General features: G+C 41.3%; 1 protein-coding gene across 1 annotated transcript in view; it reads left to right on the forward strand.

Moving 5' to 3' along the window:
• Positions 1–13,851: 13,851 nt before the first annotated feature.
• Positions 13,852–19,516, forward strand: part of LOC118076882 (uncharacterized) — a 28,759-nt gene continuing 23,094 nt past the window's right edge. The window contains exons 1-4 of the mRNA XM_035100041.2: positions 13,852–13,990; positions 14,082–14,295; positions 16,327–16,572; positions 17,845–18,078. Coding sequence (XP_034955932.2) covers positions 14,110–14,295; positions 16,327–16,572; positions 17,845–18,078 — 666 coding nt within the window. The 5' untranslated portion in view covers positions 13,852–13,990; positions 14,082–14,109. The remainder of the gene's footprint in view (positions 13,991–14,081; positions 14,296–16,326; positions 16,573–17,844; positions 18,079–19,516) is intronic.

Below are 19,516 nucleotides of genomic sequence, written 5' to 3' on the forward strand. Positions count from 1 at the left end.
AGTTTAGTCCAACAACAACTGGCAGGCTAGATGGGCTCCACCCCTGCCTTAAAGTATAAATCATACCAAGTCAAATTAATGCCAGCTGCTATGGAAATGGAAAATGAAACACCTATATTTACAGCACAGGCATGCCAACAGGAGCTTGATTATGTGACTAATATGCCACTAAAGCAACCTGCTAAGTGACTTTATGATATGATTGCAAACAAATATATTACCGTAACTGCTATGGCGACCTTTGTAAATGTTTGTAGCAATGGGCCTCCAGCAGTTATTGCAAGTCAGAAGAGGACCGTGCAGACCAGGGATGGAGAACCTTTCTCAGCCCCCAAGGGCTACAATCCCCTTCTTAGCAACCATCGGTACCGGTAGCCACATGCCCAAGGGAAAAGTGGACAGAGCAACACGTTGATTTTACCCTTTGCACAGTAGGCTGGTTTCTACACATACTCATGTACCACTTTACTTCTTTCATCCAGGCAAACGAGGCATCATTGGAGTTCAGAGGTAGATTCCAGCCAGGCAAGAACACTCAAAGAGCATGGAATTTGCTTCAATAAGATGTAGAAATGGCCCCCAACTTGGATGGCTTTAAAAGAGGATTGGACAAATTCATAGAGGCTATCAATAGGTAGCTACTAGGCACAATGACTGTGCCCTAACTCCAGTATGTTTCTGAATACTACTGCTGGAAACAGTAGGAGGGAAGAATGCTATTGTGCTCAAATCCTGCTTGTGGGCTTCTCATAAGCATCTGCTTGGCCACTGTGAGGACAGGATGCTGGTCTAGATGGGTCACTGGTTTCATCCAGCAGGCTCTTACATTTTTAAGTGTCATCTAGAGAGGTATGGAGGGCCACACCAATATATTCAACAGGACTTACTGCTGAGAGTATTGATGCATAGGATTGTGCTGTTAATTTTTAGCAAGATCCTGCAATTGAGAGAGAGGCAAGAGGGGATTTGGAATTCTAGATTGCGTAAAGGGTTATATGGGTTCTTTAAAGTTACATTGGTGAGTATGGGCCTAGCAGTTCACTGATCAAAGGGCTGTCAAATCAAAAGTGTTCTGAAAAGATTAGCTTGAGTGTAATCCTTGAATGCATATGTCCTAGAAATAAGTTGCCTCCAGCTGAGTAAGTTTTCCCTAAAGTGATAAGGAGAACTGTGGGATAATCCTGTCAGTGTGTGCATAGTATTCTCTGCAGTCAGTTTTTACAAAAATGATACACATCTTGTTGAACTGGAAGAGTGATCAATGACTCACAAGAGAATGTAGCTAAGCTACTTTTCCAGTGCACACATAAATGGTCTGATGGAAGTAAAAGCAGCTAGTTTTTATCAAGCTGACCGATATGAACATCACTGGATTTTATCCATTAACTTTCCCTCAATTTTTTGTTGTAAAATTACTTTAATGGGTAGTAAGACTACATAAATATGTATACTCTCCCCTGAACTTTGGAAATAGAGGAAATAATATTTTCCCTCTCAATATTTGTATTTTCTTAAACAGTTCCACCCACCTTACTTTTTTGTATCCATTTTAATTAGGTAAAGATTCCACAAATGATGCTTATCCACAAGGGCATTCTTGCTTGTGAAATTTGTCAGAAAACAATAAAAATGTAACTGCATCATTCAGAATGTGATCAAATGAGACTTTTTACATTTTTCAGCTCACTATGTGAATTTTAAAATTTTGGTCAAGTACTTTGAAAGTAAGAGGATATCTAGTATGACACTGGATGGGTTTAACATTTGATTTATCTATTTTAACTAGTTCTTTTATATTTCTTCTTATATATAACTTTTGAGAGTGGGTAGGTAAAAGATACAAAGAAGCAAAAATATTTCACTGTTTAGTCTGATCTATAAAAAGCACTTGTAACTATCTACTCCTGTATAGGAACAGGGCCGGAATGTCTAACTGGCTTTCTCTGTTTTCAGGGTCTATGTAAAGTATTTCATTACAAGTATTTACAAAATTGGTTCATAACTTGACTAACAGCAAAGCAAAGTCCTTGGCTGAAGAAGCATTTGCTTGAGTGCAGTATTAAATTGCAAACATGTGTTTTGTGTCAGGATCTTAGGTTTGCTCATTGGCTAAACCAGATTTCACTTGTTGGCATGTGTTCCGGTATCACATATAACTTTGACTGAACAAATGTCTGAACAAAACCCGAAAACCAAACAGTAACAGCACAGCAAGATTTGACTTGCTTTAGTTGCCAAGGAAATTATTTGCTTAGCCTGAGAACATTGCACAGTATTGTAAATCCCAGTACGTCTCCCTTACTGAAGTAGAAATATCAATGGGAGGGTTCCAGAAATTGTTTTTGGTGACTCTAAACCTTGCCACTATATAATTACTTTGGGATTACTTCTACTTATAGAATTGTAGAGCTAGGAGGGATATGAAGGGTCATCTAGTCCAACCCCCTGCAGTGCAGGAATCATTTATTCTCTTGTATTCATGACTGATAACTAACAATTATTAATTATTTTATTCAGCATGAAAGAAGATTTTAGGGATCCAAGAGAGTCAGATATAAATATAAAACATCAATGTACATCTTTCCTATTCAACACAGGTAGCTCTCTATATTGATTAAAAATTTAAATGTATTGAAGTCACAAATATATATATTTTACAGCTAAGCAAGAAGTATTGAATACTCACACCAAGAAAAAAGTGAATTATCAATAGTAAGAATTATTCAGGAAAACATAATTCATTACAATGTGATCAAGCATTGCAGCCTAAGTTCACTATTGTGGGATATGATAGGTTCCTTGGGGCAGGGAACTGCAGTGCTGCTTGCTTGACCTTGTGGTCAGCAGGTAGGGTGGAGAGGGTCATGCCTTGTGACAAGTAGTGTGAGGAGGGAGGGAGGGGTTTAAAGTGACTCCCCTGGTGAGCACTCAAGGGCACTCACATAGTGAAGGGATGTTCTCCCAATCTATTATTTATTGGTTAAATATCTTTCCTGCCCTTAACCATAAGGTTCCTGGGTGGGTTACAAAAATTCAGAAATACAATATTAAAATCCGTTAAAACAATTTACCATCACTCATCAGAAGAAAAGGGTGGGTCAAAGTGATGAGGTGCAGCTTCAGAATGCGATGAAAGCTATATAATGATGGGATCAGATGCACATCAGTGGGGAGGGATTCCCACAGCTGTTGCTCAAGGAAAAGCATGACAGACCAAACCTTGAACCCTGTGAGGTTCTTCCTTCTGAATGCTGGACACCGGGGGAGGGGAGAGGTGCTCCTCTAAGGCAACCCCTTCAACTAGCCATTTTAGGGAAGTGGGTAAAGAAAGGTTCTGATCAGTATATTTTAATGAGGGGCTTTGAGCCAAGATGGGTCTTGTCATCTGGGCAGTTCAGGACCTCCATACACACTGCCCAAGATTGCGCCCCGGGGAGGTCACTTTGATGCTGCTAACGCAGTGGTTTGGCTTCACCCTTGGAGGCACACTCCATTGTCACTTGAGACAGGTGCCAATTACAAAAAGTTCCTCACTCCACATACCTTTTTTACATTAATAAAGTTGTCCCCTCAAACTCAATTAATGTCTTGCATCGTCATTCCGTGGTGGGTAAAAACTGTTAATATTAGGAACAGTAAGATTTATTTAGGATAATGGAACACAAATTCAGGCATATGTTAAAAATTTAAAAAGCCAGAATATAGCATTCTGTCTAACATATTGACTTGGCTTAGTACATTAAATGCATAGATGAGAGCTACAATGCTAGAGTCAATAAAGTACACTTTAATAACACTTATTAATAAAGGAAGGAATCTTTTGGTGATAGTGTCATATCTCTCATGGGGCAGAACCGATAATCAGAAAGTATAGAGACTGTAGGGTGGCACTGTGGTCTAAACCACAGAGCCTAGGGCTTGCCGATCAGAAGGTTGGCAGTTCGAATCCCCACGACAGGGTGAGCTCCCATTGTTCGGTCCCTGCCCCTGCCAACCTAGCAGTTCGAAAGCACGTCAAAGTGCAAGTAGATAAATAGGTACCGCTCCAGCGGGGAAGGTAAACGGTGTTTCCGTGCACTGCTCTGGTTCGCCAGAAGCGGCTTAGTCATGCTGGCCACACGACCCGGAAGCTGTACACCGGGTCCCTCGGCCAGTAAAGCGAGATGAGCACCGCAACCCGACTGGACCTAACAGTCAGGAGTCCCTTTACCTTATCTATAGAGACTGTTATACAAAGAGAATCCATAATTTTCCAGAGTTAATATGTTAACTGAACTTGGAGGGTTGTATCTTTCCTGCCTTATCTAGTGCAGTAAAATCTCCAGAAATAGTCCTGCCCTGATGCTCTAAACAGAACCAGAGTAGGGCTCAGAGGTTTCAGCTCCCTCAGTTATGTTCTGTATGGCATTATGGAAACAAAAGTTACTAAGGAAAGTAACAGAGTACTCTTTATTAAAAGTTTACATAATAGTTTTACCTCCAAGGTTGTTGGTTTTTTTTAAAGGCTAACAGATCCTGGGCCAAGCCAGTTTTTCAACTTCTGCATAAAGATGCAAGTGATAACAAATTGGAGGCTTCATATGACTATCTTCAGGGTAACTGTTGCTATTGTAGAATACTGCATTGTCGCTAGTAGAAATAAGCTTCTCCCTTCACACACACGTCTTCCTGATTGGTGCCTTTACCATGCAGTGTTTGTTTTAATGTATTGCTTCCAATAATGGTGACCTTCACATCTTACAGAAGTGCTATGGGAATTGGTTTTCCATAATTCTAGTTACAGGTAGGTAGCCGTGTTGGTCTGAGTCAAAGCAAAATTAAAAAATTCCTTCAGTAGCACCTTAAAGAACAACTAAGTTTATATTTTGGTATGAGCTTTCATGTGCATGCACACAAAAGCTCATACCAAAATAAAAACTTAGTTGGTCTTTAAGGTGCTACTGAAGGAATTTTTTTATTTTGGTTTTCCATAAGTTTACCTTGCTATAATGTTTAATGGTAGATCCATTCACAGAGGAGTCATTTTTCAAGTTATCAGCATAGAAATGCAGCTTTCGTTGCTGTCACATGGCAAAAGAAAGCACCATCTATTCAATTATAAGATTAAAAGGTTATGCTAGTAGTCATAAGATTGAGGGAAAGATTGAGGGCACAAGGAGAAGGGAACGACAGAGGATGAGATGGTTGGACAGTGTTCTTGAAGCTACGAACATGAGTCTGACCAAACTATAGGAGGCAGTGGAAGACAGGAGTGCCTGGCGTGCTCTGGTCCATAGGGTCACGAAGAGTCGGACACAACTAAACGACTAAACAACAACAACAAGAAGTAGTCATAAACTTTCTATGAGCTTTCAGGCCTGGAATGTTATGTTTGTTTTTATATGGTGCATTTAGTTCTTTTCAGCTTAACTTTTCTGCATTTTTATAGAGTGGTACCTCTGGTTACGAACTTAATTCATTCTGTAGGTCCGTTCTTAACCTGAAACCGTTCTTAACCTAAGGCAGTGTTTCCCAACCAGTGTGCCTCCAGATGTTTTGGGACTACAACTCCCATCATTCCTGACCACTGGTCTTGCTAGCTAGGGATGATGGGAGTTGTAGTCCCAAAACATCTGGAGGCACACTGGTTGGGAAACACTGACCTAAGGTACCACTTTAGCTAATGGGGCCTCCTGCTGCCGCCGCAGATTCCTGTTCTCATCCTGAGGTAAAGTTCTTAACCTACTTCCGGGTTGGCGGAGTCTGTAACCTGAAGTGTTTGTAACCCGAGGTGTTTGTAACCTGATGTGCCACTGTGTTGCTTTGAGATTGTGTGTGTGTGATGAAATGATGTACCAGTAAGCTGCCGTGGTTAAGGCATATATATTGAAAAGGTGGTATGTAAATCTTCAAATGAATTAGTAAAACCAAGATCTGGACTGTACCACCTTAGACTAGTTGTAGGCTCACATGACAGAATACTGCCTTATGCAGGAGGGTGGGGAACCTAGACATAGAAAGCTACCCTGTCAGGGAGAAGGTTAGACTAGAATCACTCTTGCTGATATGCTAAATTCCTGTGTGTGGGGAATCCTTGGATGAAATGGATGTGAACCCTTACCTATGATGTGAAGAGGTTCACCACTGCTGTTTGTGAGAACTAGACTAGAGAGGACACTCTTTTGTTGATCCTCAGGGTTACAGTGGGGCATAAAAGAAGAACAAGAAGAGGCCTCTGATAAATGTTTCACAGAGTCCATCTAAGGCTTTAAACAGGAGTTGGGAACCTATTTCAACCTTTTGCTTTCCATTCTCGTCAAACCCCTGTGGCAACATGCCAGTGGTAGTTGGCTAGTAGCCACTAATAGCTACAACCTCCATGAATTTGTCTTAATTCTCTTTTAAAGCCATCCAAGTTAGTGGCCATCACTGCCTCCTCAGTAACTATATGCTGAGTGACTTTCTTTGTTTTGTCCTGAATTTTCCAACATTCAACTTCGTATATCTCCAAGCTCTAGTATTATGAGAGACCAAAAAAAAACAACAAACCATTTTCTGTTTTCTCAACACCATGCATTATTTTATAAACTTCTGGGTGTTACAAGAAAATTCCTGAAAGACAGCGCTTCTGGATCTGTGTATACCAGACAGTAGGGGTCATCATTCATTATATGTTATATTGCAAGTTTTACAAAATTCCAAAGTCAAAATATTTAAAGAAAATTCAAGAGTCAACCACCACCCTCAGTGACATTGATAAAATCAAACATCTGATGTCTAGTGTAGCTAAGCCTGTTATGTTAAGCTACGTTTGCAGTAAAAGCTTCCCAACGCAGGAAAACCTAGGAATTTAGCCTTGTGACCTGAAATATACGGTATGCCATATTTGCATGTATATTTTATGCATTATATGTGTTTTATTACATGTGTTTTATTTTGCTGTTTTTATAGTAGCTGTATTAGTTTGTTGCAGCAAAACCAATGAAGTGTCTTGTGGTACTTTACAGAATACACAAATTTATTATGATTTAGTGTTCACAATTTAAAATCTACTTCATTAGGTTCAATATCACATCTCATTAAGTGGGCTCTAATCCACGAAAGTTTATGCCATATTGAATTTGTTCCTGTTAGGTGCCACAAGACTTTTGGAGTTGTCAATATTTTGTGGGAATGAGTCAAATGCATAACGGGAAATTTAGGTTTGCACAATTAAAGTGAATTGAAGTGCTCTGCCACCCTAAACATTCACTTTAAAAAAGAAATTAACTTTTTGCAGTTAGGAAAATGACTTATAAATGCATTGAAATGTGTGGTATCAATGAATAATAGAAAGATTATAAGCACTCTGCAAAGAAATCAGGATGAATGCAGATTGTTGTATAATCATCCCACAAACAAACCAGAACAAATGCTCCATAAAGACTAGACATAGTCTAATCTGTGTAAGCTTTGTGCAAGCAAATCAAAGTGAATGCTCAATAAACAGGTTGTCAGGGGGAGCCCTTTGGCATTGTCATCCTTTCCCTGACAGGTGTCAGTGGGAGTTCTCCACTGCTCAGGTTAATAGCAGGGAGCGGATTTTAACTGGGATTGCTGCTGGGGAAGAAAATGTTAAATTAACCTCCCTATTTGCTGCAGTCCTGATGAAAACTGGCCCCTGCATCTTATTAGTAAACAAAGGGAGGAGCACGTAATGAATTTTCTAAGTTGCATTTACTTTCATGGGCTCTGTCTCCATTGGGACATCTTCACTGCTTCCATCCAGTCCTGAACATCTTGCCTAATTCCTGAACTTCCGAATCATGACTCCTAAATGGTGTGTCTTCTGCCAAGCCCTTTACCACTGCTTGCCTGAATAAACACTTCTTTTTTACTTACACATAAGAGGCTTTGTGTATGTTGTAGCATCACATGCAGTTTAGCCTAAACAGGATCACTCCCTTGAAGAGAGACAACACAATAATACAATCCTGTGCCTATTTACTTGGAAGGAAGTCCCTCCCAGGTCAGTCGAACTTACTACCTGTAACTAAGCACACAAAACTTTTCAGAAGCAAAGGCTAAATAACTGGGCAGAAAAATACTTTCCCATGATATGGAAAGCAAATGTTCATGCTGTTTTAGTTGACTGAACCCAAATATTAATAATTTCCACAACATTTAATGCATTGGCTTAGATACAAAGAAACATGAGTGGAAGTGGAGGATATAGTGTTATTCCATGGACTCTTACAAAACTGTTCAAGTTTCTCAAGATAGCACCACCATGCTTAGGAGTAGTATTACAGAATGAGAAAGAAGGAGAATAAGGAAAATATATACAGGCTGGAGTGGGCCATTAAAAGGGCCTAAGGGGGGAGGAAATGATTTCCTCTTTTTCTATGTCAGGAACAATCCTGCCATGAGCAGAAGAGGTTTTCCAGTAGTACAACTGCATATTTGGATATAATCATTATCTTTGTGCCAGAATACCTGAAGATTATTTTTTCCTCTGTTTTTGTTCTTTTGTTTAAGAAACCAGTCCGCTTGATCAAAGGGTCATAGATTAAATTTTAAGGGCCTGAGGATAGACTCATTAGATATAATTTTGAACCAGGTTGTTTCTAGGGGCACAACAGATTTAAAAAACAAAACAATAAAGCCTTAGTTTTTTGTTTGTTTTTAAGAGCACTGATGTTCATTTATCCTGATTGACAGAGGAAGATTTGGCTTCAGAACAGAATGGTCCTGCTTGCTTATACAGAAATGCAAGCACAAGTTTTGCGTCAGTCCAACAAAAAGATGTGACTAGACATAGTAACTGTCCTGGGGTTAATACGTGCCTAAGCTCATAGTGCAAATATGGACAATCATTTGATCAAGTATAGCAAACAAAGTAGCAACAGCTGTGCTTACAGCACAGCGGTCAGCTCCCCAAATCAGTTTGCACAAGAGTCATGCAGCTCAAACCCCACAGTTGACCCAGAAAGATCTGGCTATGGAAAGCAGTGACCCTTCCAGATGGGAGTTCGTTGTGGGATTAATGTCCACCATACTTTTTGCAGTCCCCATACACCACCTTTGGTAGCAAAATGCCAGCCTATATATAACCCAAATTTCCCCTTACCAAAGGAAATCCACTAAGTAAAAAATATCCTATTGCCAATGTGAGATTGGCAATATTTCAGTGACCCATTTGCAAATTAAGCAACCCCTGGTGGTCAGACATACTAGCACAAATTCTGGGCCAGTTTTTACTTTGAGTTTATTAAGATTCCTGGAGGAAAAAATATTTTTCTAGCTTTTATTATATAGCTCTTGAAATGTGAATTAGTTTTTCCTCTTTTTTAAAAAAATCTGGGAAGGTGCTCCTTATCAGAATTGGGTCCCAAGTTGCTAAGGACTTTATATCCTCATAACAAAATCCTGAAACAGGCCCAGTAGCTCAGCAACAGTGAGTGTTGTGGTTTAAGGTGGCCATATATCCCTTCTCATTGCCTCCCATAGCAACCAGGCCTCAGCATTCTGCACCCTTAATCAGCTGCCTGAGCTGGCTACCTCACTCTGCCTAATGACAGAGCTGGTCCTGGTGCACAGACTCTCCATATATAAATATTTAAAGGAAACTTTAACAGTGAGCCAAATATTAGTCCTTTATTATCCTCCCCCTCACCGTTTATAACCACTGATGGATTAGGAATCAAATTCAAATCTGACAAATTTAGATTGGGTTGAGTGAATCTTACAGCAGTAAAAGGAAAGAACAAGTAGAATGGTGTTTCAGCAGCAGCTAGCAAGCCAGCTAATACGGTATATATTGCCTCTTAGTGTCTGGAAGTGAGAGGTGCTTATGCAGATATTTAAAATGTGGCTACAATTTCTCAAGGTTTCTTGAGGGTCAATGCCACACTGCTGCAAGGTTCATCAGCTACATAGAAAGGGGACATTGCTCAGTAGCTAAATAAACACCAGCATGAATGGAGCTTTTGTGTATGCTTCTGTTGTGTGTGCCCTGGAAAGTATACAGAGCAGAAACAAAACATCTTTTGACAGAAAGAGGAAAAACAAAGCTGAAATTCTTAACTATCCATGCCTAACGAAAAAATTGACACACAGGTTCTTTCTAATGGCATGCACTGTCTCTCTTGCATTCAGGCAGACATTCAAGGATTTGGATTATCTTTAGGGTTTTTTAAAAAACCGTGTTTTCATAACTAAAAATCATACCAGAAAATTAGGTAGTTTAATTTTTCCTTGTAAGAGTGGTTCTGAACATTGCACTGGAAATTCAGAAAATAAGATAGAAAATCACCAGTCAGGCATGTTATGGTCCATGGGTTCACGAAGAGTCGGACACGACTAAATGACTAAACAACAACAACAGCTGTGTTGGTCTGGTTTAAGGGCCCCTACTAGTCCCCTACTAACATCCACACAATCTTTCTCAGGTTGTTCATTCATTTCAAGCTCAGGGAACATCAAAAGCAAAATACCATCCTACTCTGTTTATTTCCAGAATGGAATGTATCTGAGTCTGAATTCTAGATCACTGAGTTCCTCTTGAAGTGTGTATACAAAAACTTCCTCAAGTGACTCAACAAGGTTATTCATACAAATCAACACATATTATTGTCACAGTGCTACATAGCCAGCGTCTGCTACAAACCAAGCTTTCCCCCCTCCCACCTCCAGAGCTTGAAAAGAAAAAACCCTATAGCTTTTCCTGCTTTTTATCATCAAAACAGACAGAATAATTTTAAAAAGGAACACAATAGGTTGTATTATGCCTTCTTCCACCAGATCTACTTTCACTGATTTGAGGAATATGGATACAAATCTTCAAAATCTGTAGACTATCCAAGTGCAACAAAGGAGTATTTGTCCAAAACGTAAATGTCCCTTATTGTGCTAACAATCCCTTCTTGGTGGTTGGGACTGCCAAAATGTTTTATACCATCATAATTCCCTGTGTAGCAGCTACCTGATAGGAATAACTTTTTTATTCCCTTGAATTTTACGCCTTCTCCTGTGGTGCTCTGCCTATTTTCTGAGAGACGTTCTTACTAGCATATGATCCCACCTTAGCTGACAAAAACATTCTTTGAGTATAGCCAGAACATTAAAAGAATATGTTTTATTTTCAATATTTATAAGGAACTAGACTTTGGAAAACTACAGTGGAACCTTGTGTTACAGACCGTCCTCCTTGTGAACGCTTTGGGTTACGAGCTCCACTAACCCCGAAGTAGATGCTCCCGGTTGCAAACTTTGCCCAGGATGCGAGCAGAAGTTGCGCGCCAGCAGCAGTGGGAGGCGCCATTAGCAAAAGTGTGCCTCATTACAAGCAGTTCGGCTTAAGAACCAACCTCTGGAACGAATTAATTTCGTAACAGGAGGTACCACTGTATTCTGATTCAACAGCTCCCTCTAGTGAATTAACAGAAATTATGGCTTCAACTGAGAAGTTTACTTTGCAATATTTCATGTGTGCTTTTTCTGACCACCTTGCATGGCCGTCTTAACCATACGTGTTACTGGCCCGGAGAGCCAGGGTGCTGGGCTCTCAGGGGCGCCTGGCCAAGAGTCTGGTGCCGAGATTTGGATTTCAGGGAAGAGCCCGTAGGAGTGTTGCAGGCTGAGAGAGCAAGCGCAGCACAGGGGAAAGAAGGAGGAGGAGGAGCCTTACATGTGCATCCTTTTGTTTCGTTCCCATCCCCAAGAAGGCCTTGGCTCCCAAAGAGGGCACGTGAGGGGAGGGTTGCCATGCACTGCGCTCGCTCAGCCATCCAGTTTAGAGAAGCACGCACGCACGCACACACCCAACCTCACAACACCGCCAGCAAGCAGCTATTGCGTCGCCCAGGATGCAGGAGCACTGTGTGTGTACCGGGGGAACGGATTCTAGGAAAACAGGAAGCCGTTGGAAAAGCCGCGCAGCTCCCCCACTCGCTGGGGTGCCCCTGAGAGGCCAGCGCTGTGGTGCAACACGCCACTAAGCCCTATTGGAAAGACGGCTCTGCTTCTCAACTCTGTGCATACCTGTATTTCTCATTGTTGATTCTTCACCTGGCCCTTTCCCTTTGGCGGTGCAAACCCTCCCCCCCCCCAGGTCTTTCCCTCCCTGGGTGGGATCAGAATCCCAGGGGTGATTTATATACACTTTGCTGCCCAGGGAGCTTATGTGTAAGTTGTATTACATAGCCTCTCCTTCCTTCCAGATAGTTCTTGTGAGGAGCATAAGGGATTCAAACCTCTGCCCATAGGGATAGCTGGAGACGCTATACCATGGGCATTGCTGGCTGTGCCCCTGGGAGTGATGACTTGAGAGTGCTCTGGCATCACTGTGCATGCAGCAATGCTGGGGGAATGTCCTTGTTGTGGATTCACTGGCCTCTTTTGTCGGCAGTACATCTCCCAATTGTTGAGCATTCACAGTCTATTCAGGGTTTCTGGGGCAGTGTCTGCTGTTTCATACCACTTTTCTATGTTTGGTGTTTCCCTCCTTCTGTACCAAACTGAGCACACGTAGAATATGGTGGCCATCCTGGTGGAATTTCATCCCCACCCTCTGCTCAGATATAGAGTATATGACTGCTTTATTCAGTTAGGGTTTTCCTGCCCCCCCCCCCCGATGTAAATTAATTGGCAAAGCTCTGTGGTGTGGTTTTTTTAATTGGAATTAACTATACTTGCAGGTTAACCAAGTGAGTTACTTCATTACACTAAATTCATACCATTTGTAGATAAAAAATGGATCATCTGCTAATTCTTTAAGAGAGATGCTTAGCAGAAAAAAATGTCTGGATAACCTAACCAAGCAACAAGCAGTTCGTGCTCTTCATATTATTAAATCATGAGCAGCAGAATAACAATGCAGTAAGCTTTTGAATCAAGTTTCCTCAAGTGGTTTTAAGGTCTGTTGATTTGTCCTCAATGCTTCAGAAATCAGAGAGCATTATAAAACGAGACAGGATGCTTATAAACACTGTGGCTTTCCCCCCAAGAGGTGGCAGCAACTTCAAAATTAGTCCCTTGGGTATTCAGAGGAAATAAAAGTATCACTTTTCATCTTCCTCAAGGACACTTATGTCAGCAATTGCAATCTAATAAAAACCTACGGGGTTGGGGGTTTTTTTTTAGAACGGGGAAAATTATTATTTTATCTAAAGTGTTTTATCCTCACATCAACAATTTGAATAGTGAGGGGTAGTGACCCTATTTTACTGCAAGGGTTGGCTAACTGAACTTAGTTTAGATTTAATTTTTCATTGCTATTATAATTGGGTTTTTTTAAAAAATTTGAATGGTTTTATAAAAAAAATTATTATGAACTGTAAGTCACTGTGTGGGGAGACATCTTTTGAATGTCAGCATATACTATATATATATATATATATATGAACCCAACCGTGTATGTCACCGTGAGCTCCTCGGAGAAAAAGGTGGGGTATAAATGCAGTAAACGGAGGTAAAATAAAATTACTTTAAGTACATAAATACATAAACAAACAAACAAACAAACACCCAGTGAGTTCAATGGGACTTACTCACTGGTTATATGTGCTTAGACGTATCTGCCAACGAAGGAAAAGCGTTTACACACATCCAGGCTGAGGGGTGCGACTTCCACACACCGCCCTTCGGCGCCTCTTTCTCCACCTCAACTGAGCACAGACCGCCGTCGCCTTTTTCCCGCTTCCCAGAAAACTCCATACTGTGACGGCCGTCACCCGGCAACATCCAATCAGCGCCTCGCCTAGGAAGCGCCAATAAGAACGTCCCGCGGCTGGAGTGGACTCGTCCTTGCTCTCCTAGCCCCCTCAAGCCCCGCCCACCTCTTTGCCTAGTCCCCGCCCCCCTCCGCCTTCTCCCTTCAAAGAACACCACGTCTACAATTGACAACTCACCCGGAAGTTTCCGCTGCCGGAGCCAGATCACTTCCGGGTCTCCAGCTCCGCTTCGTCCCCCTCTTTTTTTTCTTCGGCCACGCCGCAGGTGGGAACCGGCTTACATCCGGCTCCCTTCACAGGTGAGGTTGGGGTGCGACGCCCACCTTCGCTAGGCTTCGGGCAAGGCCGACGCTTTGATCTCACTTTCCTTTCTCGCTTCTCGCTTTTCAGTTCACCCTTCAGCTCTTACGGCCAAGAGATGTTGCTGAGGAGCTGGCAGGGCCCGGGAGCCTCCCTGGGGTTGCCGGCGGCGCTGCTGCTGCTGCTCCTCAACCTGGGCTGGTCCGTCCGCGCCTCGGAGATCACCTTCGAGTTGCCAGATAACGCCAAGCAGTGTTTCTATGAAGAGATCGTGCAGGGCACCAAGTGTACCCTGGAGTTCCAGGTAAGGGCGCCGTTTCTCCTCGCACGCCAGACAGGCCCTTGTCTTTTGTGAGAGCTGTCTTTTAGTTGCCTGCCTTTGGGTTATTCTAGAATAAGTGCTGTGGTGTAATTAGAGGCAGGCAGACAATACTGTGATTTAAAATTACCCCCTAAAGCAGGCACTGAAAAGCCAACGTGGAGCGGGGAGATCTACCTTCTTTTCTTCCTTTTTGCAGCTTTTTTTGTTTAGGTTCCTGCACTGCAGGGGGTTGGACTAGATGAGCCTTGGGGACCCTTCCAATTCTACAATTCTGTGTTCCTGGCCAGAGGGGGGTGGGCGGGGCACGAATAGGGAATTCTTCCCTTTCTGCTGCTGCTTGTAAATGCCAACAGGTGGTTAAGGAACTCTCTTCCAGTTAACTTTGGTTTGGTTATTTCAGTTCTTGCATTTAACCTTCAAAAGATAATATAAATGTGTGCTGGTATCTTTCCTTAAGATAAATGCGATGTTTCAGTATCTCTCATGTGTCTGTCTGTATCCACTCACTGTTTTATATTGTGCCTAAGGTTCTGTTTTATTTCTCTGTGTATGTTAATTTGTGAGTGCTCAGCCCTGAAAGGTAACTATTAAGCAATTGAAACAAAAAAGTGTGAGAAGTAATTGAAATAGTCGGATATTGTCGTAAGATAACATGTTGATACGTTTCTACGTGAAGTTGTGGTGCTCATGAGAGAAGAGAGAGATCCAAGTTTATTTAAATGCTTGCATGAGTAAAGGGCATATAACACCAACTGCCTGTTGCAGTTTTCAGTTGGAGAATCTCACAGTGACTCCTTGGATCTCTCTGGTGCAGCTGCATCTGTTCAAAATCAGATCTGGTGTCCTTCAATACTTGCACTATGCTGTGCATAGAAAAGAGAATAATATTAAATAAGTTTGAGTTAGGTTAAAGGAATGCAGTATAGCTTACAGGACTGAAAAATATATACAACCAATTGTTTCTCACATGGCCCAGTAAAATGCATCAATTGTTGGGTGTAATCCAATAAGAGCTCATGCGTTCTGGTGTGTTTCACACTTTTGATTACTTTCTGAAAACTAATGGGAAAGATTGTTACTATAAGTTATTTCTTTGTGTGCTGCCAAGGCAGAAACTTTGAAAGAATCAAGGAAGTTCATAACTTATTACTATTCCTGATTTCTTTTTTAAAAAGCGGAGAGACATTGAAATATAAAACCTAAAGCCAGATTGCTACATTACTCCAGCTACCACTTCTCTGTAAACTGGCAATGAGATGGAGTAGTGGGCAGCAGAGATCAGTAGTTAGCGGAGGGGTACTTAACCTTTCACCCCACTGCCCCCACTAGTGTTTTCAGATTATTGTTTCCATCTGAAACTTGAGAATGAAACCCAGGGGTAGTGTGTCAAATAGCGTTTTCTCTTAAATATGTTCACCAGGTGCGACCTAAAATGTCAAGCAATACATTTCTTTGCTACCCAGCCTGAATGGTGAATCATCTCATCATTAAATGGAAACAAAGGGAGCATTCCTTTTTATGCAATCTGGCAACGCCAGTTCTGTGCAGCCACAGAACACTGGCCTATTTGGCAACTTTAGATTGCCATGCTACCTACTTCCTCCTCCCTTTCACACAGCAAGGTAGTACAATATTGTGCTTCTGCAAAATGCCCCCTCCCCCACTGCTGTTTGGGTTGAGCAATTTTAGACCGTTATTCCCATATAACGAATTGACTTTACTGAGAGAATGTTTAAAATAAAGAAGGTTTAGGAGATCAAGTTAAAGCAGTAAAATAGGTACCATCTCACTGGTGTCTTCCACGCATAGCTAACATGGGGATTTAGTGTTATAAGTGGTCCCTTTTCTTGGCTCCCTTTATAGCTTAATACTCTTCCCACGCTGGAGCTGAGCTGCCTTTAATAATTGTACCTGGTGCTGACTATGGGTTTCCCCCTTTCTTATGGAAGGATATTTGGCTAGGAAGGGTGATATGGCTGACTGTTCCATGTACCAGTTTTATTTGTTCTATAGGTGATCACTGGAGGGCACTATGATGTTGACTGCCGCTTAGAAGATCCAGAAGGCGTTGTACTATACAAAGAGATGAAGAAACAATACGATAGCTTCACCTTTACCGCATCCAGAAATGGGACGTACAAGTTTTGTTTCAGCAATGAGTTTTCTACCTTTACACACAAAACAGTGTACTTTGACTTCCAGATTGGAGATGATCCGCCTCTGTTTCCTAGCGAAAACAGAGTTACTGCACTTACTCAGGTAGTTACACAACTGAGTTTAAATATAAATTTAGACTTTAATTCTCATATCACCAATTAGAATTTTGAGTTTTGCTGCTTTTGGAAGACACGGGCATTTGTCATAGCTTTACAATGCATTCCTAACCTAAGCCAAAGCTACTCAAAAGTCCTTTTGAATTTAATGGAGCTTATTCCCAGGTAAGTGGTTTTAGGATTCTGCAGCCTTAGTTATTCAACTACTCCACTACTAAATAGTTGCTGCTTTTTGTCCCAGCAAGAGGAGGGTGAGGAGTTGGACCACTGGGGTAGGAAAGAAATCGCTGCACAGTATCAACATACCCAAGTGCTACTCAAGAAATGTTTACAGTGCACAAAGTACGGTAGTCAGCCAGCCTATATGATAGAAATAAGTATGTTGTTGTTTAGTCGTTTAGTCGTGTCCGACTCTTCGTGACCCCATGGACCAGAGCACGCCAGGCACTCCTGTCTTGCACTGCCTCCCGCAGTTTGGTCAAACTCATGTTCGTAGCTTCGAGAACACTGTCCAACCATCTTGTCCTCTGTCGTCCCCTTCTCCCTTGTCGTGGCGAAGGGGCTTGAATAACTCAGAGAAGCTATGAGCTATGCCATGCAGGGCCACCCAAGATGGACAGGTCATAGTGGAGAGTTTTGACTAAACGTGATCCACCTGGAGAAGGAACTGGCAAGCCACTCCAGTATCCCTGCCAAGAAAACTCCATGGACAAAGACAACAGGCATATAAAAGTTACTTTGGCCACCTCATGAGAAGAGAAGAATCCTTGGAAAAGACCCTGATGTTGGGAAAGATTGAGGGCACTAGGAGAAGGGGACGACAGAAATAAGTATATGATGTCTTTATTTCCAAAGGCTTTCTGTCTTCACATAAAATCAAAACATACATATTCAAATGTGGATATCATGTAATCAGATCAGCAGTAGTTGATAGCTTAATAGCTGAAAACGCTGGCAGCATTAAGATAAAATCAACAGTGTAATTAATTTTGAGTGATGTAAAAATGGAAAACTGATTAAAATGGTCATAGTAAAATATGCAGGAATGAAAGACAAGCAAAATGAACCATGGAAGGAGAAGGAGGGAAGCCATTGGGATATTTAACAGTATGTAAAATGTTTATTTTGAGATGTATAATTAAAATCTTAATTAAAATGGTTATAAAATAAAATGAAGCTTAATGAGCTGAAAATGCAAAATCCTGCATCCCTTTTTCAATAAAGAGTACTCATCAGTCCTCTTTCTTTCTGTATCTAGATGGAGTCGGCATGTGTTTCAATTCATGAAGCTCTAAAATCTGTCATAGATTCCCAGACTCATTTTCGGTTGAGAGAAGCACAAGGCCGCAGCAGAGCAGAAGACTTAAACACACGTGTGGCTTATTGGTCAGTAGGAGAAGCCATCATTCTTCTTGTAGTTAGCATTGGGCAGGTATTTCTTCTCAAAAGCTTCTTCTCAGACAAAAGAACCACCACAACTCGTGTTGGATCATAACTCATGTTGAGAACATGAGTTTGTAAAACCCACTGTTTGTAAAAATAAATATGTATATATACTGTTCTTCAAATAATTTCTAGTTACAAAGCAATGAAACATGGGGAACATTTTTAAGTACCTTTGCCCTTCTTAAAGTTGCAAAACACATGCTCCCTAAAAGCTGTGGGAGAAAATAGCTTTTTATGTGTGATATATTGGTTTTCTCCTTCTGCTGATATGTGCTGAGACATCTAAAGTAAGGTTGCTTTTTAAAACAATAGCAAAAAACAACCTTTGAGACTATTTGGTAGGAGCACAGTGCTTTCAAGAAAATTCTTTGAATGATGATTTGGAAGATTGTCCATATTAAAAATGCGTGGTATTTGGATTTTTTTTCTAGTTTGGAAAGAGTGGGAATAGAAAGAAAAACAAATGTGGTTAGCTATTGTCTCAGAGCCTTGCACTGCACTGTTGTGATTTGCTATGGAAACTGGTCGCATTTTCTTGCAGAACCATTTATGTGGGGGCGGGGGGGGAAGTGTGTGTCTTTTACAGTACTAAATTTTAGGCTGAGAATTCCAGGGCAACCAATTCTCTGTACAATGGGGAAAGCTGTGTGGGTTGTTATTTTTTGAATTTATCTTTTTAAATTAAACAAATGAGGAGACTGTCTTGTAAATTCTGGAAGCTGCGTCTTTGAGCTTGTGGAGCTGCTTCTTTTTTTTGAAGATCTGAAGGAAAATAGGCTGTGTCACAAATAATCTATAGTCTGTCAGTACCACTTGGAAACAAGAAGAGTAAACTAAAGTGCACTGGGTTTAATGCCTTGTGACTCAAAGCCAGTCTTGTAATCTCTTTACTACTTGGGCAGTCCCATGGGACAATGTTGGCCTAAATGGTTTGAGAATTGTAACCTAAAATAAGTGGCTTGTCAAGCAACATATGCACGATGCTGGACATGATTGTATAACACCTGTGAAAGCTTATTACATTTGCCTATTGAAGAGTCTAATATTTTTTGCAAAACTCTTTTTTTCTGGGTGTAATACAGTAATGTGTCACCTTGTCCTTGCTTCTACCACTTTTGGGTTAAAGGGCTGCATTGAGGTTTATGGGAGTAACTTGCCATATAGCTGGTACTCTTTGTGTATGCCTAATAGAGAACATATTGCATACTCCTGTGCAGGCATCCCCAAACTTCGGCCCTCCAGATGTTTTGGACTACAATTCCCATCTTCCCCAACCACTGGTCCTGTTAGCTAGGGATCATGGATGGAAGTTGTAGGCCAAAACATCTGGAGGGCCGCAGTTTGGGGATGCCTGCTCCTGTGTGTGTGTAAGGTTGCTTGAAACAACAGTAAAATGTGCAATCAAAATATAAGTAACATTATTAGCCCAACCATACAACACATCTATTTGAAAGTAAGCCTAATTGATTTCATCAGAATTTGCT

The sequence above is a fragment of the Zootoca vivipara genome, chromosome 11 (assembly GCF_963506605.1).
Source record: "Zootoca vivipara chromosome 11, rZooViv1.1, whole genome shotgun sequence".
NCBI classification, from domain to species: Eukaryota; Metazoa; Chordata; class Lepidosauria; order Squamata; family Lacertidae; genus Zootoca; species Zootoca vivipara.